Raw genomic sequence first — 26,188 nt, 5'->3', positions numbered from 1 at the left:
TGACTACTGGGAAAGCCATAGCTTTGAGTATGTGGACCTTTGTTAGCAAAATAATGTCTCTGCTTCTTAATATGCTGTTTAGGTTAGTCATAACTTTCCTTCCAAGGAGTAAGTGTCTTTTAATTTCATGGCTGCAATCACAATCTGCCGTGATTTTAGAGCCCCCCAAAATAAAGTCAGCCACTATTTCCACTGTTTCCCCATCTAATTGCCATGAAGTGATGGGACCAGATGCCTTGATCTTAGTTTTCTGAATGTTGCGTTTTAAGACAACTTTTTCACTCTCCTCTTTCACTTTCATCAAAAGGCTCTTTAGTTCTTCGCTTTCTGGGTGGTGTCATCTGCATATCTGAGGTTATTGAAATTTCCCCTGGCAGTCTTTATTCCAACTTGTGCTTCATCTAGTCCAGCATTTCTTATGGTGTACTCTGCATATAAGTTAAATAAGCAGGGTGACAATATACAGCCTTGACGTACTCCTTTCCTGATTTGGAAGCAGTCTGTTGTTCCATGTCCAGTTCTAACTGTTGCTTCCTGACCTACATACAGAGTTCTCAAGAGGCAGGTCAGGTGGTCTGGTATTCCCAGACTGACTCAGTGTTAATTTCAGGGCTGGGAAAATGAGCAGAACCTGGTCACAGTGATTAGTTCAGGGAAGGCATATGTGGACAGAATCGTGGCTTGCCACTCTAGCAAGTTTAGGCAGAAAAGTAGCCTTGTAAAGGTTCTCAGGTAGCTTATAGATGATCTGAGAGGACCAGAGTTAGGTTAAGAATGTCATAATTATTCCAGAAAAGTCAAACCACTGCAGCCTCTGGACCATACTCCGTGGTGTGGACTGTTGATAGCAAATACCTCAAGTCAGAGCTCTGCAAACGGCTGCAGCACATGACTGAACCACAGCTGGTAGGGAGATGGACAGAGAACATCTGGCTTCTTCCTCGAATATATGGCACTTCCATTCTCCATAAAGAAAGAGTGTTTGAAAACAGTATGTGGCCCTAAACCATGACAAGCATCCCCAAGGAAATAATGTATGATCCAGGCTGAGGTGATAAGAGCCAACCCTGAGACTCTGGATGCCATCAGTAGGAAAGCTGCTGTCCCTCTGGGGTTGTATACTTGGTTAGAGTGTAAGCCTGCATCTTCTGGTGGCCTCTCTGCATGACGCAGAGTCTGCCTGAGAATGTGGTCAATACAGAAAAAAACAGAGTCAAGCTGGAGAAATGAACTATTATGTGCAGCTATCCTGGAAGCCAGACAACCATGGATTTTCAATGTCATGACCCAATAAACACTTTTCCCTTTCATTACACTGCAATTTGTTAGCTTTTCTTCCTTGCAGCCAGGATTCTTAACCACAGCAAGTGCCTGTCAGTGTTTCTGGCCCCTGGGCTAGCTGTATCTGTTCCATTGTGCCTGGGACAGCAGAGATCACTCCCCACTCAGCGCCAGAAAGATCCCCTATCTAATGCCCCTCATAATTGTCCATCATTTCTGGGGAAAATCTAGGAAGTGTAGCGAGGTAACCAGCCTAGAACCTTGAGTATCTGGACTCTCGTCCCAGGCTAGTTCCAGATTCTCCTACCCCAACAACCCAAAAGCACCCAACTGCTCACAGATTAAAAAAAAAAAAGAAAAAAAATTCCTGTTGTTCCATGCCTTCCTCATTTTACTCATATTGTTCCCTGAGCCAAATGTCCTTAACCCACTCACCCTTCACTTTTCACCTCACCATGTACATATATTATTGCTGTTTATAAAACTTTGATTCAATTTTTCAAGCAAAGTTCAGACACCACCTCCTCCAAGAAGCCTGCCATGCTCTTCCAGCTGTATATGTATATATGTATATATATACATACATATGTATATGTGTGTGTGTGTGAATGAGATGACAACAAACTTGTAGTAAGTTCAAACAGGAGCAAACAGTAGAGTGAATCTATTAAAGTATAAAAAGGAAGTCCTAGAAATATTGAAGGCATATTTCAGCCCAGCACCTCAGATATTTAAGCCAAAATTTAAAATGAAACATTGTATAATAGAAACTAAACCTATTGATCTCTGCTGGTTAGGGAAAATAGCAATAGATTCTACCTTCGAATTGATTTTTTTAAAAGGATTACATGTCACTGACCTGTAACTTGTGGGATCCGCCGTCTTATATAGCCTAAATCCGTACAGGTATCTACAAGTAGATCTGGTGGAGCTCTCAGAGTACCAATGATCTTATACTCATAAAGTCCAGTTGGCTGTAAAATGAGAAGAGGTAGAAACAACCTAGTGATTACCAAGTTTCTATTACACAGCATATGAAAAATAGCTGCTTGTGCCATCTCACTACTGGGCATCTCCTCTGCAGTCTTTGTAATGCAATGGTGAAAAAACAGGTGAAGATCTTGCTGATCTTGCTGTCATAGATCTATTCTTTGCCACAGGTGGTGGTGATAGCTATCCAGGCAATTTAAGTAGAATAACAGAAGGTTATGTGATAAATGGTGTCTAGTTTGTGGGGGCTGGTGGTTTGTTGCATATCATCAGGGGTTCAGGGAATGTCCCTATGAGTGATTTATCAGAAGAGTTTGTTCTGAGTATTAGAAGGAGCTGGCCATGGGAAGATGAGAATAGCCCATTCCTGGTAGGGAGAAGGCCCACAGGCTGATGGATTATCTTACTCAAAGAACAGAAAGTCAAGGAGACCAGAGAACAGTGATGGGGAAAAGTGATAGGAGCTGAGGTCAGAGAGGTAGTGGGGGCTGGGTCCCAAGGCTTTGTGAACCAAGGCAATGGGCAAAAAGATTTTATTCTAGTAGCTATGGAAAGCCAGTCAAGAACTTAAAATAGGGAAATGATTTTTTTTAATAGTTCTTGCTTCTTGGTAAAAATAGATCATAAGTGAGTAAGGAGATGGGTTAGAAGACCAGTACAATGATCCAGAGACGACAGGTTGACAATTGGCCAGAGTGGTAACAACAGTGATGGGGAGAAGGCAGTAATTTAGGGAAACGTTTTGGAAGTAATGTCAACAGAAATGCTGACAGGTTGGCTGTAGAGACAGAGATAGCTAGAACAAATCTTGTAACATTTGCTTAAACAACAAGGTCGATGGGAGATCCATTTTCTAGACAGAGAAAGCTTGCAGAGGTGGTGATCTGTGGGCTGTCCAAGAGTTCTACTTTGAGCATGTTGAGTTTGAAGTGCTTATTAAACACTCATGGGGAAATGTCACATAGGCAGAGTTCAGACTATTTTAGATAACCATGGGCCGTAATGAAATCCAAAACATTATTGTTTTACCAATTCCAAGATGGAATTTTTCAGCAACTGCTTTTTTTTCTATAAAAATTGTGTATAAAAGAATGAAAAAGGGATACATGTAGATAGAGAACAGTTTTGTGGATACAACATAAGAAGGACAGGGTGGGACAAACTGAGAGAGCAGCATTGAAACATACACACTAATATATGTGACATAGAAAGCTAGTGGAAGCTGTTGTATAACACAGCCTAGTGCTCTGTGACAACCTAGAGGGGTGGGATGGAGTGGGGGAGGAATGGAGGAGAGATACAAGAGGGAGGGGATATATGTATACTTATGGCTGATTCATGCTGTTGTATTGCAGAAACCAACACAGCATTGTAAAGCAATTATCCTCCAAATAAAAAATTTTAAATAAAAAAAAAAGAACAAAATGGGGGAAGAAACACCAGCTTCAAACCATATTAGTGTTTTTTTTATTCAGAAAAAAAGATCATATCTAAATTTCTAAGTACAAGAGATTTTCCTTGTTTTCATGTTAAGCCATATTCTGTGAGGATGTAGGCTGGAGTGGATACACTTTACTCTCTGTACAATGGCAACTAATTCCTGAACCCCTTGCCAAAAGGTTTATTGTACAATTCGTGACCCTCTTGTGAAAGGGTTCGTTGTTAAGATTAAACTAATGACTTAATTCCAGTATGAAAACAAACAAACAAAAGAAACAAAAATGAGCCTTTTAAATGTACCTATACTTCCAGGTACTAATGCAGCCCTAATGGCTAATCAAAGATGAATCAACCCACATTCTTAAACACTGTTCCAAGAACTTATGTGAAATCAATGTGTAAACGTGAAAATCTTTCTAGAGATCCTGTTGTTTCAAGAGTCTCCTGACTTAGGTGGCATAACAATAATTCTAAGTTTAGGAATCTCAGATGTCTGTGAAAGTACCTGGCAGAAAATAGAAGGTAAAATTGAAACTGAATTCATAAGGATGTTTCAGCTCTAATAGTATGTGGCATTATACCAAGAGTTTCCAATCAGCAAATGAGAAACTGGAAGGTCTGACCCCCATGCGTGCTGTGCCATGGATGCACCACAGGAAGGACAGGACTCAAGAGGAAAGTCCTCCTTCTCCTTCTGTCTCCTCCCGTCAACTTCACAGATGGGAAGAGGATGAGGCTTTATACCCAGCACACATCAACACCCACACACGTTTTCGTTAGCTTGGGAAGACAAAGAATTAGCTTCTGTTCAGGAATAGTGTGGCCCCACTTCCCATACACAGTGAGCAAAAAGATAGCTATGTATACAGATTATGATCTCCCCAATTTCACACAAATTAGCTTTGATTACCTGGGTGAATGAAGACAAACTGCTTCCTGGAACTAGCTCCCATCCCTCCTGAATGTATTGATAATTTTAGCCCTTACTTCAGTTAAGTAAGTATTACTTCAGTTCTGTAATATTACAGAAGAGAAAAAAGAAAGCCCACAAGGAAGAGAAAAATAAAACAGTGTGATTTACGTGAATACCCAAGAATGAACTATCATGAGAACTTTCTTTAAACATTCCCTTCAAGGCCAGACTGAGAAATGCCAGAACACCAGAGGACAAATTGTGGCATGACATCTTTCCTTGTCCAGCAATCAAATGTTCTTTTCAGGTGTTTAGCAACCCCTTCCAAATTCTTGCATCAAAGAATCATTTCCTTTGAAAGAGGACCTCAGCAAACATATTCACAACTTCATTTTGTCTTTGAAAAAATAAAGTGAATTTTTATAACTATAAAAATAATTCATATTCATTAAGAAAAATTATAAAATGTGAAAAAATTTAAATGGTATGTAATGCTAAAATCCAAAAATACCTAATTGCAATATATGATATATTTCTTCTCTTTTAAAAACTTTCTATTGAAGTACAATTGAATTACAGTGTTGTATTAAATTCTGCTGTTTAGTAAAGTGACTCAGTTATAGATATACATACCTTCTTTTCCATAGGCTTTTCCATTATGGTTTAATTTATCACAGAATATTGAATATAGTTCCTGGGCTATACAGTAGGATTTTGTTGTTTACCCATCTTATATGTAAAAGTTTGCATCTGCGAGCCCAAAACTCCCAATGCTTCACGCCCCTGCTCCATCTCCCCCAGGCAACCACAAGTCTGTTCTCTATATCTGTTAGTCTGTTTTTGTTTCATAAACATGCTCATTCGTGTCATACTTTGGATTCCATATATAAATGATAGCATATATTTGTCTTTCTCTTTCTGACCTGAACTTCACTTAGGACGATAATCTCTAGGTCCATTCATGTTGCTGCAAATGGCATTATCTCATTCTTTATAATGGCTCCGTGATAATTATATATATACCACATCTTTTTTATCCATTCATCTGTTGGTGGACATTTAGTTTGTTTCCGTGTCTTGACTATTATAAATAGTGCTGCTATGAACATGTGGGTGCATTTATCTTTTTGAATTATAGTTTTTCTGGTTATGTGCCCAGAAGTGGCATTGCTGGATCATACAGCAAATCTATTTTTAGTTTTTTTATGACCTCCATAATTTTTTCCATGACTGCCTCAAATTGCATTGCCACCAACACTGTTAAGAGGTTCCTTCTTCTCCACACTCTCTCTAGGATTTATTATTTGTAGATTTTTAATGATGTCCATTATGACTGATTTGAGGTGGTACCAGTGTTGTTTGGATTTTCATTTCTCTAATAACTAGTGGTGATGAGCACCTTTTAATATTCCTATTGGCCATCTGTATACATCTTCTTTGGAGAAATGTCTATTTAGGTCTTCTGCTCATTTTTTGGTTGGGTTGTTTGGTTTTTGCTATTGAATTATAGGGCATGTTTGTATCTTTCGGAAATTAAGCCGTGTCAGTGGCATCATTTGCAAATATTTTCTCCAAGTCCATAGTTTGCCTTTCTGTTTTGTTTATGGTTCCCTTTGTTATGAAAAATCCTGTAAGTTTCATTAGGTTCCATTTGTTTATTTTTTATTTTATTTCCATTGCCTTGGAAAACTGAACTAAGAAAACATTGTATGCTTTAAATCAGAGAATGTTTTGCTTCTTCTAGGAATTTTATGGTGTCTTGTCTTATATTTAAATTTCAAGGTATTTTTAGTTTACTTTCATGTATGCTGCTGCTGCTGCTAAGTCACTTCAGTCGTGTCCGACTCTGTGTGACCCCATAGGCGGAAGCCCACCAGGCTCCCCCATCCCTGGGATTCTCCAGGCAAGAACACTGGAGTGGGTTGCCATTTCCTTCTCCAATGTGTGAAAGTGAAAAGTGAAAGTGAAGTCGCTCAGTCGTGTCTAACCCTTAGCGACCCCACGGACTGCAGCCTACCAGGCTCCTCCATCCATGGGATTTTCTAGGCAAGAGTACTGGAGTGGCTTGCCATTGCCTTCTCCGACTTTCATGTATAGTGTGAGGATATGTTCTAACTTCATTGACTTACATGTGGCTGTCCAACATTCCTAACACTGCTTGCTAAAAAGACTGCATTTTTCCCATTGTATATTCTTGTTTCCTTTATCAAAGATTAATTTTCCATAGGTATGTAGGTTTATTGCTGAGCTGTCTATTCTGTTCCATTGACCTGAATGTCTGTCTTTGTGCCAGTACCATGCTGATTTAATTACTGTAGCTATGTAGTATTGTCTGAAGGTTATGTCTTCTGCTTTGTTCTTTGTCCTCAGGATTGTTTTGGCAATTCTTTGTCTTTTATGTTTCCATATGAACTTTAGAATTATTTGTTACAATTCTGGGAAAACTATCATAAATATGTTGACAGGCATTGCATTAAATCTGTATATTGCTTTGGGTATTATGGCCAATTTAACAAAATTCTTCCAATCCAAGAGCATAGGATGTCTTTCTGGGTTTTTTAAATCTTATTTAATTTCCTTTATTAATGTTTTATATTTATCAGCATGTAAGTCTTTCTTTTTTAATTTATATTTTTATTGGAGGCTAATTATTTTAAAATATTATACTGGTTGGTTTTGCCATACATTGACATGAATCTGCCCCAGGTGTACATGAGTTCCCCCTCCTGAACCTCCCTCCCACCTCCCTCCTCCCTTTATCCTCCCTCTGGGTCATCCCTGTACACCAGCCCCGAGCATCCTGTACTTCCTTGGTCATGTTTATTCCTAGGTATTTTACTTTTCTGGTTCATTATTTAAAGCTTTTTTTTTTTAATCCCCTTTCTGAAATATGACTGCTAGCACAAATAAATGCAACTGATTTCTGTATGTTAATCCTGTATCCTGCTACTTTGTTGAATTCATTTGTAAGTTCTAATATTTTGGTGTGAAGTCTTTAGTGTTTTGTATATGGAGTATTATGTCCATGAATAAAATGACAATTTTGCCTTTTCCTTACCATTCTGAATATATTTTATTCATTTTTCTTGTCTGATTGCTATGGCTAAGACATGTTTTCACACTAAGTTAAAGAGAAGTGGTGAGAGTGGGTATCCTTGTTTTGTTCCTTATTTTATTGGGAAGGCTTTCAACTTTTCACCATTGATTTTCAAGTTGGCTGTGGGTTTTTTATAAATAGTTTTTATTATATTGAGGCATGTTCACTCTATATTCACTTTCATAAGGGTTTTATCATGAATTGATGTGAAATTTTATCAAATTCTTGTTCTGCAACTATTAAAATTATTATGTGGTTTTGTCTTTTCTTTTGTCGATGTGGTATATCACAGAGTTATTTGTATGTGTCGTGCCAGCCTTGTGGCCCTAGGATGAATCCCACTTGGTCATGGTGCATGATTTTTTTATGTGTTCAATTCAATTTATAAATATTTTATCAAGCATTATTGCATGTATATTCATCAAGATATTGGTCTGTACTTTTCTTTTTTGGTAATGTCTTTGTCTTGTCTTAGTAGCAGGGTGACAGTGGCCCCATAGAATGTCTTTGGGCATGTTCCTTTCCCTTCAAACTTTAACATGAGTATTAGAATGATAAGTCTAAATTCTTCTTTGTGTGTTTGGTAGAATTTGCCTGTGAAGCCTTCTGGGCTTGGACTTATTTGTACAGATTTTTTTTAAATTAAAGATTCTATTTCACTTCTAGTGATTGGTCTGTTCAAGCAATCTATTTCTACTTGATTCAGTTTTGGTGAGCTGTATGATTCTAGAAAGTTCTCCATTTCTTCTAATTTGTCAAATTTGTTGGCATGTAATTGTTCATAGTCTTATATATATATATTTCTTCAGTATCAGTTGTTTTTCCTCTTTCACTTTTTATTTTTCTTATTTGGTCTTCCCTCTTTTCTTCTTGGTGAACCTGGCCATAGGTTTATCAAATTAGTTTATCCTTTCAAAGTACCAGGTCTTGGTTTTATTGATTTTCCCATCATTTTTATCTCTATTGATTTCCTCTCTGAACTTTATTAACTCCTTCCTTAAGCTTCCTTGAAGTTTTGTTTGTTCTTCTTTTTCTAATTATTGTAGATGGTGAGTTTGATTATTCACCTGAGATTTCTTATTTCTTAAAGAAGGCCTGTATCAATGTGAACTTTTATCTGAGAACTATTTTTGCCACATTCCATAGTGTTTGTATAGTTCCGTTTTCATTGTCATTTTCCTTGAAGTATTTTTTAGTGTCTTCTTTGATGTTATTATTTAAACGCTTTTTAGTAGCATGCTTTTTAGTCTCCATGTAATTGTTTCTTCCTTTCTTCATTTTTCTGGGATTGATTTATAGTTTCATGTCATTGTGGTCAGAAAAGATGTTTGAAATAATTTCTGTAACTCTTAAACTTGTTGAGGCTTGTTTTGTGCTCTAGTGTGTGGATAGTTGTAGAGAATGTTCCCTGTGCACTTGAAAAGAATGTGTATGCTGCTTTTTTGGAATGATACATATTTCTTTAAGGTAAATAAATAATTCTTTGTAACATACGTTACAAAATGAAAGTAACATGGTATAAATGGGTGGTGTTCTTATTTTGAAAGTGAAAGTCACTCAGTCATCAACAAAGATCATGGCATCTGGTCCCATCACTTCACGGCAAATAGATGGGGAAACAATGGAGACAGTGACAGACTATTTTCTTAGCCTCCAAAATCACTGGAGCCATAAAATTAAAAGACTTTTGCCCCATCGAAGAAAACCTATGACCAACCTGGACAGCATATTAAAAAGCAGAGACATTACTTTGCCGACAAATGTCCATATAGACAAAGCTATGGTTTTTCCAGTAGTCATGTACGGGTGTGAGAACTGGACTATAGAGAAGGCTGAGTGTCAAAGAATTGATGCTTTTGAACTCTGGTGTTGGAGAAGACTCTTGAGAGTCCCTTGGACTGCAATGGGATCAAACCAGTTAATCCTAAAGGAAATCAGCCCTGAATATTCATTGGAGGGACTGATGCTAAAGCTGAAACTTCAATACTTTGGCCACCTGATATGAAGAACTGACTCACTAGAATAGACCTTGATGCTGGGAAAGATTGAAGGTAGGAGGAGAAGGGGACAACAGAGGATGAGATCGTTGGATGGCATCACCGACTCAATGGACATGAATTTGAGCAAGCTCCAGGAGTTGGTGATGGACAGGGAGGCCAGGCATGCTGCTGTCCGTGGGGTCACAAAAAGTTGGACACGACTCAGTGACTGAACTGACTGACTGTTCTTATTTTAAAGAATATGATTCTAAAGCTATGGAAAGATCATGCCTAATTTATTTTCATTAGTAATTTCTGTTTCCAAACAATTTTACAAATGCAAATATTCTGAAATAGTTATTTCATATAAGTCTGGTCCATAATTATATTTTTTTTCATTTTAAAACAGTAAGTTTTATTAGAGATAAATTTTAGAGTAAAGGACATTAATATTTGAAGTGTCTTTATACATTTCATAAATCTTTAAGATAGTTGTTTGCTCTGTACAGTCACCAGTATCAAAGGAGCATCTCATCAAGATTGAGAACCATTGTTTGTACAAAAGTAAAGAGAATAAATCAGTTTATTTGGGCAATGTTTTTAGTATTGTTGTGTAAGTCTCTTGCAATTAATATAAACTCTTTCAAACTTGTTGCTATACTTGTCAACCATATTAACACTTCAAAGACTTCAAACAAGTTTACTCAAGATGTTCTTGGCTTTTCCTAAGGCTCCTCCAGGAAACCAGTTCTAAGAATGGCTCATTTTTTCTTAATTTAAAGTAAAACACATTGAATGGTTTTCTATACCCCATTTATCGGATATTTCATTTGTGACCCTTCATATATCTAGAGACTTTTTCAATGGTAGAGAATCAGTGACTATAAAGTGAACAATACAATTAGTAGAAGAAATAGAATATTTGTTAGAACACATACTATCTTTCTTGCAGAGAGACGCCCTGTGGTCATTTGCATAGTTAATAAATTTTCTGGTCTCCTATGCAGGTAGAAGCTGCTATATGGCACTTCCTTTCTGTCTTGAATATACACATGATATCTACAACTTCAGAAGCTATTTTGTGACAAGAGTCAAGAGGATGTGGACTAAAAAGATTCAAAGAGTTTTGCCAGCCACATTGATAAGCTGATCCAAATCAGCAACTGCTGACCTCTAAACTACTTGTTAGCTGGAAAAACAAACCTCGTAGATTCATGTCAATGTATGGCAAAACCAATACAATAATGTAAGGTAATTAGCCTCCAATTAAAATAAATAAATTTTTAAAAAAAGAAGAGGAAAAACAAAAAGAAAAAAAGAAAAACAAACCTCTATTTTACTGTCATTTTTAATTCAGTTTTATTTACTTGCAGCAATAAGCAATTCTAATTATTGCAAGTGAACCTTACTGGTGATGAATTTTACTTCAGTTCTGTGATCCCGGAAAACAGTAGTTAAGAAACTCACTCACCCTTTGTGTTCCAGAAAATAGCTTACCACTAAAAATCCACCTTTTCCCCATGATTTGGATGAGAGTCATATACACACCCTTTGTTCACTTGTCACAAGACCAGACACAATGCCTCTAAATTCCCTTTCTATGTCCCATTAATGATCAGCTAAACTGCCTACTCTACTGACCAATAGGATCAAAATGCTTGTTAACTGAACTGAAGTGTCTATCCTCCCTCCAGGCTCCTAAACTTGGCCCAGCCTCAGTCTGAGCAGCATCAAATCCAGGTACCATTGAGAATAGATTGGCTCCATGGTAAGAAATTCTCTGTTACACTCTTCAGTTTTATCACCTTCATTTCACTCTGCCACATGTGGCTTCAACCTTGCTGCCTTATAAAAGACCTCTCTGCCTCACTCCTGTGACACTCTGAAGTTTATGGTCAAAGCATTCTCCCTACTATGATAATCCCCAACCCTTGGAAAATAATCGTTTTGAATGAAAGTCCTGTAACTAAGTGAAAAATTTTTTTATTTGACTTTAAAATATACTGTTAACTACTTTAAATATAAATACTCTATTAAAATACTTAGAGAAACACTACTGCCTATAGTACATTTATTTATCCTAAGCAGAATGAGTTATGTAAGAGGTAATGTGTTTATATATGAGAAATGTCCAGATGTCATAAAGCATGCATTTGACATTTGCAATTCCTGCATAGGAGTAATTTCTACAGAGGGGTAATCCCTACTGTTCCTACACCCTGACCTAGAGAAAGGCATCACTCATTATCTTCAATTATGGTGTTTTCCTGCATTTACATAACTAACTACAAGACAGACTTGATAAATCACATCTCTCTAATCTTGTCAGTATGAACTTGACTGTGCATTGAATTTCCTTTGCCTCTCCTAGAAGAGCTCATTTCCATTCCTCATGGGCCAGGAAGCCTCCCAAATCTACCACTGTGGCAGCTCTCCAACACCAATCTTCTATGGCATGTAACAGGCTCAGAAGGTATGAAAAGTAAACAATTTTCATTAAGGAAAATCACTCCTAATGGCAGTTGTCAAAGCTGCAGCTGCCACTGAGAAGTGTGTACCATGACAGTTAAGAAGAAAGACAGCTGACTAAATCTGATTCAATATTTGATATCTCTCCAAAACCACATAGCAATTTTAACCCTGAAGGACTGCAGAGAAATAGGTAAAATAACACTGATAGCTAATGTTACTGCATCTTTATTGAATACCTGGCCCTGGGCTGAGTGCTTTACAAGGGTCACCCCACTTAATGTACACAATGAAAACATGAGGTATAGACCATTAGTAAACTCATTTACAGACAACAAGAAAAGAGGTTTAAAGAAGCTCTGAGAAATTCCCAGAAAAGTTAATTCTGTAGAGATAAGAGGTAGCTTGGTGTTTGTCTGGAATTGGAAATAGGAACAGCAAGGGACTGCAAATGAGCAAGATATTTCTTTGGAGGTTACACAAATGTTCCAAACTTAAACTCTGGTGAATGTTGCATAACCCCATAAGTTTATTAAAAATCATTGAATTGTACACTTTAAATGAAAAAGATTTTATAGGACTTAATAAATCTGTAAGACTTTTACTTATATTATCAAACTCACCCAGTGTCACACAACTAAGGAACCTGACTCAAAGTTATTAGAACCTGCAACAAAACCTGGATTTGAAGCCAGTGATGTGATGGCAGAGATCAAAGTGTATTATCCTGCCTTCAAAAAGTCACTGACTTCTCCCAACATATTATTAGATAAATAATAAGCAGTTGGAGTGCACACAGCCATAGCCAGGGTATCTTATAATTTATCATTCCAACCATAACTCTTTCAAATAACAGGGGTGTTATTATATTTTTAAACAGGAAAAGGGTAAGCTAAGCCTATGGTAGATATGTTGGGCCACAGATCACACTAGCTATAGTTCACAGCCAGCCAAACACCATTTAATTTATTAGGTGCTTCAGAATTTATCTTCCAACTGGATCCCTGTACAAATTTGGCAGAGAAGGATTTCTCTCCACTTTATAAACTCAGCTAGGGCTTTAGGGATTTAGGTTCATAAATCCTTAACTTACAGAGCAACTTGGCACCAAAACTATACTTTAAACTGGGGGTTGCTGAATCTGCCATGTTAGCTATTATTGAACAGTCTACAATCTAAGAATAGCTTTTACATTTTAAGTAGTTATAAAAATCTGTACAAAATAACCATCATTTTGCCTTTTAGCCTGTAAAGCCTAAAATATTTTCTATTTGGCTCTTACAGGAAAAAAAAAAATTACAACCTTGGCTTTAGACGATTGCCACCATCCATTCTAAAACAACAACCCAGGAAAGCTCTGAATTACTAGAGTCACGTTGCAGTTCCACATATAGGAGAGGAATCTTTGTGTCATAAGTCCCCAATATATTATATTTTACTTTGAATCACATGGAAGCTTATTATTTAAGTTCAGGCTGCCCTTCAACTACATCTGCCAATCTATAGCAAACTATACAAGATAAATACCAAATATCTTAAATATATCATATACAAAGAGAAAAATAAAATCTAGAAAGAAGCCATGGAAGGGAGGATGGGGGAGCACTTTATCAATTGAGGAATACAGATGGAAATTATATCAGACATCCCATCAGAAACCTGACAAAAAGAAAGTGGAGTGAAATATATAGCATTTTTTTTAATTTATAAAATTTAATAAATGGTACAAAGCACAATGCCATAAACATTAACAGTTAAAATATCACCAAATGAAAAAAATACTATAGAATACACAGTTGCAAAAAGCTACATTAAGTTATTTTACAACTGCCTCAAGCTGCAAAAAAAAAAAAACCAAAAAACACAATGCCTTACCTAAGTTATCCCTCTCTCAAAATAACGCCATTTATATTATAAACCACGAACTCCCCATCAAAAGATGGGAACTGCTTTTGTTAATTCATATATATGTATATGACTGTATCACTTTGCTATACACCTGAAACAAACACAACGCTATACATAAAATATACTACAATATAAAATAAAAATAAGTAACAGATCTTTGGGGCTTTACACTGAGTTAGAGTTCCTATCAGAGGGATAACAGCACCACAGCCGCACTGAATCCTCATGAAGGAGGCACATGAATGACTGGGTTTCATGAGTTACAGGAATGAGAGATGCTCATTTCCCAGAAACTACAGCTCACAGAAAACCAACAAAGGCACGAGATACAGACCATTCACTTATGAATGTGTAAAACTCAAAAAAGTCCACATCACTCCTACAACATGTCGAAAGTGCCTCAGAATTCACACAACACCAACTTTCTCATGATTCTGGTTAAATTACATATACCAGTTTATAACAAATGGCAAAATCTGTAACTCTGTTCAAAGTTTTAAAAAATTACTTAAGAATAATTCCTGAACTGAACTACCAGACTCACTCCCATAATATAAATTTTAAGATAACAGGATTAATCATAAGGTTTTCAAGAAGGAGAAACTGTCCTCAAACAGGATACATTGTTGTTATATAACCCTTCAGTGCAGTTCAGTTCAGTTCAGTCACTCAGTCGTGTCCGACTCTTTGTGACCCCATGAATCGCAGCACGCCAGGCCTCCCTGTCCATCACCAACTCCCAGAGTTCACTCAAACTCATGTCCACCGAGTTGGTGATGCCATCCAGCCATCTCATTCTCTGGCGTCCCCTTCTCTTCCCGCCCCCAATCCTTCCCAGTATCAGAGTCTTTTCCAGTGAGTCAACTCTTCTCATGAGGTGGCCAAAGTATTGGTGTTTCAGCTTTAGCATCAGTCCTTTAGTACAGAGTTAAGCTGAGTTGTTTTGTTGTGTACCTCTGGGCTTAAAGAAAAATGTTTTATGTGACTAAAACTAAGGAATGTAGAAGAAGAAAAAAAAAGTTTGCCCTTTTCTCCTCTTTGAGAATTCCAGACCCCTGGATCCTCTTTGAGAGTCCCAGACACCTCTCTCCTCCTTGGGGACCCCAGACTTCTTATCAACCTATCTAGAAATTGAGTCTGTCATTACTATGAGTTTATTCTTGTCATCAAATATGGTTTATTGTTCATTCATTGAAGCAGCAGCTCTGACTTCCTGCTCTGAGGTAGTGCCTGCCAGGGTAGACTACATAGGAGGCATTTGATGAGTATCTCCTGAATAAATGACCACCCACTCCATTACTCTTGCCTGGAAAATCCCATGGACAGAGAATTCCGGTAGGCTACAGTCCATGGGGTCTCAAGTGTCGGACACGACTTAGCAACTAAAACACCACCACATCCTGAGTAAATTAATGAGAGCATGAAAGCGTGGTAGAGCAGAAATAGCTATCTGACTCTAACCCATGTTCTTCCCACAATACCACTTGGAATAGCATGTAGCAGCTTTGAATTAGTACTGCCTAGTTTGGGGAAAGAGAAGATACTTCTGAATTGAAGCAAGCTTTATATTTTGGTACTGAGTTTAACAATGTAGACTGGTTCGTATCTGGTTACTAGTTATGATGTCTTATATGGCTCACTTAACAACCCTGGGTCTAATACCCTCTGTAAAGTAGGAGAAGAAGTCTATATCTGTCTATCTTCTAGAATTCTTAAGAGGGATAAATGAAAACTTATATGCAATAGCATTTTGTGTATTAAAACACCATGTAAAGACAAGTTATTACCATTACAACATGGAGAGGAATAAAAGGAAAGGTGAGAACAGGGAAGCCGAAGAAAAGAAAGTAAAAGAAAAGTGAAAAGAAAATGTGATGGTGTTGGACAGAATGGTTTCTAAGATTTTCTAAGTTTAAAATTCTCTGATTCAATAGAAAGAGAAAATAAAAATATTATCAAAATATTGTCTATCAAAGTAACAATTTATCCAAGAATAAGATTCAGCATTATTTGTAACTACTAAAACCGCAATCTGTTTTACTTTAAAATATATATATTTTGGGTACATTGCAAGCTCTTTCAAATGCCTCTACACATATTTTAGTCTTTTTAATTCATGTAAAAGTAGCTTTCTTACAGCATCATTTAGATCATGATCACGTCTCATGGTGGCTTCTTAGCTAATTGTACATAACTATACATGATCCAAACTCAAAGCAGATTATTCCCTAGGGAATACCCAGCTTGGTTCTACTGGATAAAGGCTACTGAAAAGCCTGAGAAGGGGGTCTCTCTGATTCTTCTCAATCTACAAATTCCAAATAACAAACCCCTGATGAAGAAGCTGATATGATTTGTATATAAGTCATGATGAACTGCCTTTATCATGATCAGGACATTCATCCATTGAATATCCGCCATATTCAGCAAACATTTGGCAAGAACTTTGATGACAAGGGTAACTTATGCAGCAATTTCCAGCAATCCAGCAAACCTTATTTGATTACCTATCTCAGCTTCCCCTTATAGGTCTTACATTAACAAAAATGGGGAGAGACAGTAAAATCAAGGGACTCATTACAGCAGGGTGGAAATCTTTTGATGATTATTAAGAAATAAGTTGATTGATGTGGCTATTGATGGTCTGAAGTAAAGGTCTTAATGTAGACTTTCAAAAGTCAGGTGGTATAGTCGTTTTCACAATATTGATTCTTCCTACCCAGGAACATGGAATTTCTCTCCATCTCTTTATGTCATCTTTGATTTCTTTCATCACTGTCTTATCATTTTCTGTGTATAGTTCTTTTGTCTCCTTAGGTAAGTTTGTTCCTAGATATTTAATTCTTTTTGTTGCAGTGATGAATGGAATTGATTCCTTGATTTCTCTTTTTGATTTTTCATTGTTGGTATACAGAAATGCAAGTGATTTCTGTGTATTGATTTTGTATCCTGAAGTTTTGCTAAATTCACTGATTAACTCTAGTAATTTTCTGATACTATCTTTACGGTTTTCTACATGCAGTATCATGTCATCTGCAAACATTGAAAGCTTTACTTCTCCTTTTCCAGTCTAGATTCCTTTTATTTATTCTTCTTCTCTGCTTGCTTTAGCTACGACTTCCAGAAGTATGTTGAATAATAGTGGCAAAAGTGGACACACTTGTCTTATTCCTGATCTTAGGGGGAATGCTTTCATGTTTTCATCATTGAGAATGTTTGCTGTAGGCTTAACATATATGGCCATTACTATGTTGAGGTAGGTTCCTTCTATGCCCATTTTTTGAAGTTTTAATCATAAATGGGTGCTGAATTTTGTCAAAGGCTTTTTCTGCATCTATTGAGATGATCATATGGTTTTTATTTTTCAATTTGTTAATATGGTGTATCACATTGATTGACTTGCATGTATTGAAGAATCCTTGCTGCATTCCTGGAATAAACCCAATTTGATCATGGTGTATGAACTTTTTGATGTGTTGCTGAATTATGTTTGCTAAAATTTTGTACAGGATTTTTGCATCTATGTTCATCAGTGATATTGGCCTGTAGTTCTCTTTTTTTGTGTTGTCTTTGTCTGGTTTGGGTATCAGGGTGATAGCGGCCTCTTAGAATGAGTTTGGAAGTGTTCCTTCCTCTGCAATTTTTTTGAAAGAGTTTTAGAAGGATAGGCATTATCTCTGCTCTAAATGTTTGACAGAATTTTCCTGTGAAGCCATCTGGTCCTGGGCTTTTGTTTTTAGGGAGATTTTTGATGACCACTTCAATTTCAGTGCTTGTAATTGGGTTGTTCATAATTTCTATTTCTTTCTGATTCAGTCTTGGAAGGTTGAACTTTACTAAGAATCTGTCCATTGCTTCCAGGTTATCTGTTTTATTGCCACATAGTTGTTCATAATAATCTCCTATAATCCTTTGTATTTTTGAATTGTCTGTTGGCACCTCTCCTTTTCATTTTTAATTTTGTTGATTTGATTCTTCTCTCATTTTTCTTGATGAGTCTGGCTAAAGTTTTGTCAATTTTGTTTATCTTCTCAAAGAACCAGCTTTTAATTTTATTAATCTTTACTATTGTTTCTCTCATTTCTTTTTCATTTATTTCTGCTCAGATCCCTATGATTTCTTTCCTTATACTTATTTTGGGGTGTTTTTTTTTTAATTCTCCTTCCAGTTGTTTTAGGTGTAAATTTAGGTTGTCTATTCGATGTTTTTCTTATTTCTTGAAGTAGGATTATATTGCTATAAACTTCCCTCTTAGGACTGCTTTTCCTGCATCTCATAGGTTTTAGGTTGTTGTGTTTTCAGTGTGATCCATCCCAAATTACCAATGACATTTTTCACAGAACTAGAACAAAAAATTTCACAATTCATATGGAAACACAAAAGACCCCAAATAGCCAAGGCAGTCTTGAGAAAGAAGAATGGAGCTGGAGGAATCAACCTTCTTGACTTCAGATTATTCTACAAAGCTACAGTCATCAAGACAGTATAGTATGGTACTGGCACAAAAACAGAAATATAGACCAATGGAACAAGTTATAAAGCCTAGAAATAAACCCATGTGCCTATGGGTACCTTTTTGACAAAGGAGGAAAGAATATACAACGGGGCAAAGATAACCCCTTCAATAAATGGTACTGGGAAAACTGGAGAGCTACATGCAAAAGAATGAAATTAGAGCACTTCCTAACACCATATAGAAAGATAAACTCAAAATGGATTAAAGACCTAAATGTAAGACCAGAAACTAAAACTAAAACCAAAACTCTTAGAGGAAAACATAGGAAGAACACTCGATGACATAAATCAAAGCAAGATCCTCTATGACCCACCTCCTAGAGTAATGGAAATAAGAACAAAAGTAACCAAGTGGGACCTGATTAAGCTTAAAAGCTTCTACACAGCAAAGGAAACTATAAGCAAGGTGAAAAGACAGCCCTCAGGATGGGAGAAAATAATAGCAAATGAAACAACTGACAGAGGATTGATTTCCAAAATATACAAGCAGCTCATACAACTCAATACCAGAAAAACAAACAGCCCAATCAAAAAGTGGGGAAAAGACCTAAACAGACGTTTCTCCAAAGAAGACATAGAGATGGCTAGTAAACACATGAAAAGGTGCTCAGCATTGCTCATTATTAGAGAAACGCAAATCAAAACTTCAATGAGATATCACCTCACACCAGTCAGAATGGCCCTCCTCAAAATGTCTACAAGCAATAACTGCTGGAGAGGGTGTGCAAAAAAGGGAGTGCTCTTGCACTGTTAGTGTTAATGTAAACTGATACAGCCACTATGGCAGACAGTATGGAGATTCCTTAAGAAACTAGGAATAAAAGTACCATATGACCCAGCAATCCCACTCCTAGGCATATACCCAGAGGAAACCAAAATTGAAAGAGACACATGTATCCCATTGTTCATTGCAGTGCTATTTACAGTAGCTAGAACATGGTAGCAATCTAGATGTCCATCGACAGATGAATGGAAAAAGAAAGTGTGGCACATATATACAATGGAATATTACTCAGCCATAAAAAGGAACACGTTTGAATCAGTTCTAATGAGATGGATGAGCCTAGAACCTCTTATACAGAGTAAAGTGAGTCAGAAAGAGAAAGATAAATACCATATTCTAATGCATATATACAGAAACTAGCATAATGATACCCAAGTATTTATTTACAGGGCAACAGTGGAGAAACAGACATAGAGAATAGGCTTATGGACATGGGGAGAGGAGAAGAGAGTGAGATGTATGCAAAGAGTAACATGGAAACATACATTGCCATATACAAAATAGATAGCCAATGGGAATTTGCTGTAAGGCTCAGGAAACAAACAGGGGCTCTGTATCAACCCAGAGGGATGGGATGGGGAGGGAGATGGGAGAGAGTTTCATAAGGGAGGGAATATATATGTATACCTATGGTTGATTCCTGTTGAGGTTTGACAAAAAACAACAAAATACTGCAAAGCAGTTATCTGTCAATTAAAAAAAATTTTTTTAAAGTTGGGTGGATCATTGAGACCCTCTGCTTGTCCTCCAATATTCAGTTCAGTTCAGTTCGTCACTCACTTGTGTCCGACTCTTTGTGACCCCATGAATCACAACACGCCAGGCCTCCCTGTCCATCACCAACTCCTGGAGTCCACTCAAACTCATGTCCACCGAGTTGGTGATGCCATCCACCCATCTCATTCTCTGTCGTCCCCGTCTCCTCCGGCCCCCAACCCCTCCCAGAATCAGTCTTTTCCAGTGAGTCAACTCTTCTCATGAGGTGGCCAAAGTATTGGAGTTTCAGCTTTAGCATCAGTTCTTCCAATGAACACCCAGGATTGATCATTGAGACCCTCTGCTTGTCCCCCAATATTCAGTTCAGTTCAGTTCAGTTCAGTCGCTCAGTCGTGTCCGACTCTCCGCGACCCCATGAACCACAGCACGCCAGGCCTCCCTGTCCATCACCAACTCCCGGAGTACACTCAAACTCATGTCCACAAAGTCGGTGATGCCATCCAGCCATCTCATTCTCCGTCGTCCCCTTCTCCTCCCGCCCCAACCTTTCCCAGCATCAGAGTCTTTTCCAATGAGTCAACTCGTCACATGAGGTGGCCAAAGTATTGCAGTTTCAGCTTTAGCATCAGTCCCTCCAATGAACATCCAGGATTGATCTCCTTTAGAATGGACTGGTTGGATCTCCTTGCAGTATAAGGGACTCTCAAGAGTCTTCTCCAACACCACAGTTCAAAAGCATCGATTCTTCGGCGATCAGCTTTCTTCACAGTCCAACTCTCACATCCATACATGACCACGGGAAAAACCATTGCCTTGACTAGACGGACCTTGGTTGGCAAAGTAATGTCTCTGCTTTTTAATATACTATCAAGGTTGGTCATAACTTTCCTTCCAAGGAGCAAGCGTCTTTTAATTTCATGGCTGCAATCAGCATCTGCAGTGATTTTGGAGCCCAAAAAAACAAAGTCTGACACTGTTTCCACTGTTTTTCCATCTATTTCCCATGAAGTGATGGGACCAGATGCCATGATCTTTGTTTTCTGAATGTTGAGCTTCAAGCCAACCTTTTCACTCTCCTCTTTCACTTTCATCAAGAGGCTTTTGAGTTCCTCTTCACTTTCTGCCATAAGGGTAGTGTCATCTGCATATCTGAGGTTGTTGATATTTCTCCCAGCAATCTTGATTCCAGCTTGTGCTTCTTCCAGCCCAGCATTCCTCATGATGTACTCTGCATATAAGTTAAATAAGCAAGGTGACAATATACAACCTTGACGTACACCTTTTCCTATTTGGAACCAGTTTGTTGTTCCATGTCCAGTTCTAACAGTTGCTTCCTGACCTGCGTACAAGTTTCTCAAGAGGCAGGTCAGGTGGTCTGGGATTCCCATCTCTTTCAGAAAATATTAGTAAACCTTAAACAAGTCTACTCTGTGTACGCTATTTGGAAGAATTTGTAAAGAAGGCAAAGATTGCAAAAACCTGATTTGGAATTTTATAGATAATAGTCTGGTATATTAACCAAGGTAAAGATTACCAGAGGGGCCAGACTCTTCTCTTTGACCTCCAATCAAGGACCTGGAGACCAAAAGACATACCTACATGCATAGGTAAAATGGCGGCAAGCAGGTTAGTGCATGGCTGTGGAAAAGTGACATAATGTTAACAACATACATGGTAGGTGAAACCACACAAACCTACAAGACAGAAAAGGCCAAAGGCCTTTAGAGAAGATAAGTGCAGGCCTAGAGAGAGTATGGGACAAGCTGAATTCACTTTTGGTTTGGAGTGGTATTTGGAAGGCAAGATTTACTAACTGGAGATTAGAGGGAATTATCTTCCAGGAGGAAAGCAAAGGACAGAAGTCAATTTGGAAAGAAAATGAGGCTCTAGTAAGTGGGTCAGGCAGCATATAATACTGGATGTGGACTAAGGATGTAGGAAAGGGCTTGCACCTGATACAACAGGGCCTCTTGATATTTAACACAAATGGAAATCAAGATGGCATGGGACAGTGGCCCTCCAACCTAGCTGCTGAAGCTCAAGGGCACACCTCTAGGAACACATGACCTCCAACATCTGGAAGTTCTTTGGAAAGACTTGTAGCTTATGTAAATGTACCATGACTGCTTTCATGCCCAGAACAGGTGGGAAAAAGATTTATATCATAGTTGATAGGGATAGGAACAATTCTGAATACCCATCCTCCCCCAAAGAGAGAGGTGGGCCTTGCTACATATCAATACACAATGGAAACAATACACAATACAAAACCAGACACTCTCTCTCAGTTCAGAGGATGAAAGCCACAAAAACAAAGGAGCAAAAAGCCTTTTGGGGGAGGTGGGGGGAATGGTCAGTGTTGACTAGAGGGCAGAGGGAGGTGGATTAGTGATGGGAGATATAGCACCTAGTTCCACATGCATAGCCCACCTGACAGCAATTGCCCTCTTTCAGAGTCAATGAAAGAGCACTTTTATGGCACAAGTCTGGAGTTAGACAGCCAAATCAGTCTTGAGAAATCAATTTAACTGTTTCACATATTAATTTCCATATAAGTAGAAAAGTGACAATCCTAGTACCTTATATTGGGATTGATTTGAGGATTGAATGTCAATGTCTGCAAAGCATTTGAACAAAGCCTGGAGCCTAAGAAAGTGTACAATGCATTAGCTATTGTAGTCACAATTAGTATGAATAGTTCTATAATCAACAGTGCCACAGGAAGGGGATCGATAGATCACAGCCTCTCTCTCAGGTGCTTGACTGAGCTCTACTCTGTAGGATGGAAGGGATAGAGTAGGGGAAGGCCAAAAAGCTAGTTAGAAAGTCATTGGATTTCTTCACGCACATCACCCTGCACACTCATTCTCTGAAAAGTCCAATCTCTTCGCTACCTGTATTCAAACATAAGATACTCCATGCCACACAAACACCACGGGCATCAGCCAGAGAAAGTGGTTCCACCTCTTTTGCAGGCAAGTGCATGGGGCTGAGAATCAAGCACACCCACATGTTAAGTCTACCATTAACCTCTCTTACAGACCACTTGCCCTGTCAGGCAGGCCTCAGATATGAAAATAAATCCAATTGACCTCTCCACCCACTACGACCCAAAAGTGGCAAAGTCAGCTGAAGACACCACCCAAGTGCTTGTCCCTCCTGGCTCCAGAAGACATCCGGGGGTCCGGAGAGGCTGCAGCTTCCCAGTGTGCCCTGTGTGCTACCACCCTAGCGGCCTGCAGCAGGCAAACCCCTACCCTGTTTAGCTTCTGGAAGATGGTGAGGCCCCTGGATTCCATCTGGCAATTCCAGTCTGATAGCCTAGGATCCTGAAGTTCCTCGCAAGCCTCCTGGAATTGCTCCTCAGAAAAACTCCTGGCAGAGTCCATTCTTCCTCAGCCACAAGTCTTCTGCCTGCAAGGGAGGCTACACACAGCCTTAGTATGTGTTAAGGATCAGGGCAAGAGTGTGGCCAAGCATGATTGGCAGGAACCAAAGAAGAGATAGGGTAGAAGACGGAACTTATCTATGCACTTGCTGGCAATGTAGCCCACTTTCCTAAGTTAAGAGCCATCTGGTTCTCTAAACAAGCTTCTTAACTTCACTTTCACTTTTATCCCAGATTCCTTCTTCCCACTCACAAATTTGTGCATCCAAAGTTTTTTTTTTTCTCAAGGAACCATTAGAACAGGGATGAAAGAAAAAACTGGAAACATTAAAAGGACTGGTAATTATATAAAATCTATCCCACATTATGGGTGCACCAAGTATCTAGAGTTGTGGTTCCCAGGAAGTTCCCAAAGGAAGACTAATGGGGTCTTGAATTAGCCCCAGAGAAGGCCACTCCTGCTTTCAAAGCCTTGACCTTCTTCAGGAAACTGGGATAAATATAAAGCCCAGATCTGTCTATTCTATGATCAGGGACAAAGTGATCTACAGAATGTTTAACAGCTAATAAATGTTGACACCAAAAGCATCCTTCACTACCACAAGGCAACTCCTATTATAGGTTATCCCCGCTTGAGATTTGGGCCTTGGACACTTTTTACTGATATCTACAGTATTATCAGCTGGGGATGGAGCAATTGTTAGCTTGAAAAGAACACCGATGTGAGACAAGGGACAACTCCAGAGGTGTTAGAAGTCAAGTCATGCCTAGTGTTGCTGGGGCTGTACCTGTCTCCATCTTTAATTTCAAAATGGTTTTCCCAGTGAATTGCACCCAGTGAGTGGAACAAGAATTAGACTGGTGGAAACTGACCAATCTAACAAGCCAGATGGACACAATCTCCAAGGTCTTGTTCATGGCAAGAATATCCAGAGTAGTAATTAGATAACTACAGCTAGAATCTTGACTAGTAAACTAGACGTGTAATCTCGTTTGGAAGAGGAGAGGGCATCAGGACTGCAGTTAGAGATTGCAGACTGGGTGCATGTAGGGGGAAAAGGTAGAAGAAGTGAACTGCAACACAAATGTACACAAGTCTTCCTAGTAACCAATCTTGCTAGTACACCTCAGAACTAATTAGCAGCAAGCAGTGTGGGAGTCCCTTAGTCATCTAGGGTCATGAATTTGGGGTCAAGGGTAATATAATACCAACCTGGAATGGGAGTCCTGATGCATTATTCATCTTCATCAGGAAAAGGAGCTGAGCCTGTACCTGGGGAGCATCAGCAGAAGCAGTTGTGACCAGCTGGGAACTCAGAAGCAGTGAAAGCAAGGCTGGGGCTAAGGTAGCACTGAAAAAGCTCTAATACCTGTTAACATGTCCACAGTGAGTACCATAAGGCGCTCTGTCAATAACTGCCTGGACTAGAATCCACTAAAAATGACTCTTCCTACCATAAAGAATTTGTATATGACATTGACATGCAGAAATAGAAGGAAGAGGAAACTGGGAAATAGCTTTTTGCCTTGAAGCAAAAATACAAGGCTCCTGGTTATTTCTTTCATGAGATTCTATTTTATATCTTACTTTTCAAATTTTGCTTTCTTATTCATTAAAACATCTGATTATGAGACGATAAAGAGAAGGAAAGAAATGACCCTAGAGGAAATTTTACCTCCATATTAATGTAAGCATTTCCCAAGCTCTATTTTTCAGTTCTTTGGGGGAAAACATTTTAAAAGATGCATCTGCTTGCTTTTCCTTCTCAGAAGATTCAACTTTGAACACAAGATATCATTTTAATGGTAAAGACAACGTATTCTATCCAAGATAACAGTGGAGGTCGATGTTAAAATTTATCAGCAAAATAGAATAAATATTTGTAGTACGAGGGTTAAAAGTCTGACAGGGAATTAAGCAGCATATAGGAGACCAACTCAGCAACTGACTTTTTAAAACAAATAATTTAATATTATAGCTCCCAAATGATGATATTTTTCTGTTTTCTTTATCCATTGCAATGTGAACTCCAGGAGGGCAAGGAATTTTGTCTGTTTTATTTACTGCTGATGATTCAGCTGGTAAAGAATCTGACTGCAATGCAGGAGACACAGGAGACTTGAGTTTGGTCTCTGGATCAGGAAGACCCTCTGGAGAAGGAAATGGCAGCCCTATCTGGATATCCTCTTTGCTTCTAGAGCTTATGCCCAATACTGATATCATCTTCCATTTCACCTCCTTGTCAGTCTCAACTGATTGTATACCCTTCCTTAACACGTTATTGACAAAAGACTTATTAATGCCACAGGTATTAATTTCTGAAAAAATGTGTTAATTAATGACCATTGCTTTCCCCAGGTTCATATCTTAAAACTCATGATTCATGAAGTCCTCTAAATGCATTAGTATATATAGATTACATAAAATCTTTAATAGTAATTTTATGTATTTAGTATGCATAATATAAAATATTTAAATATGCTCCCTTCACCTCTCACTTAAAAACTAAGATTGCTGTTATTTATGTTTTATGATTTCTCACCTAGACTTTGCCAAAATCTTGGTAGCTCAAGAATGGCAAATGCTCAGCTTATGCCTTCTGTCATTTTCCCTACTTACACCAATGACAAGTTTGTTTCCTTATTACTGGAGACTTTCCTGCTGAGTCTAGGTGCAATCCTGAAGCCCTTCTCAAAGCAGCATTCC

At 38.2% G+C, this 26,188-nt stretch overlaps 1 protein-coding gene across 1 annotated transcript in view; it reads right to left on the bottom strand.

The window, feature by feature from the left end:
* The window catches only part of LOC129536469 (phosphatidylcholine transfer protein-like), a 31,701-nt gene extending 8,144 nt beyond the window's left edge, over positions 1-23,557 (bottom strand). Inside the window, exons 1-2 of the mRNA XM_055395432.2 lie at positions 23,351-23,557; positions 2,141-2,255 (exon numbers count right to left, since the gene is read on the bottom strand). Coding sequence (XP_055251407.2) covers positions 2,141-2,255; positions 23,351-23,482 — 247 coding nt within the window. The 5' untranslated portion in view covers positions 23,483-23,557. The remainder of the gene's footprint in view (positions 1-2,140; positions 2,256-23,350) is intronic.
* Positions 23,558-26,188: the final 2,631 nt, after the last annotated feature.

Source organism: Moschus berezovskii, chromosome 20, assembly GCF_049115385.1.
Source record: "Moschus berezovskii isolate FMDL1 chromosome 20, NW_MosBer_1.0, whole genome shotgun sequence".
NCBI lineage: Eukaryota > Metazoa > Chordata > Mammalia > Artiodactyla > Moschidae > Moschus > Moschus berezovskii.
Note: the sequence above shows the minus strand (reverse complement) of the source record. Positions and strands in the feature narration are given on the sequence as shown.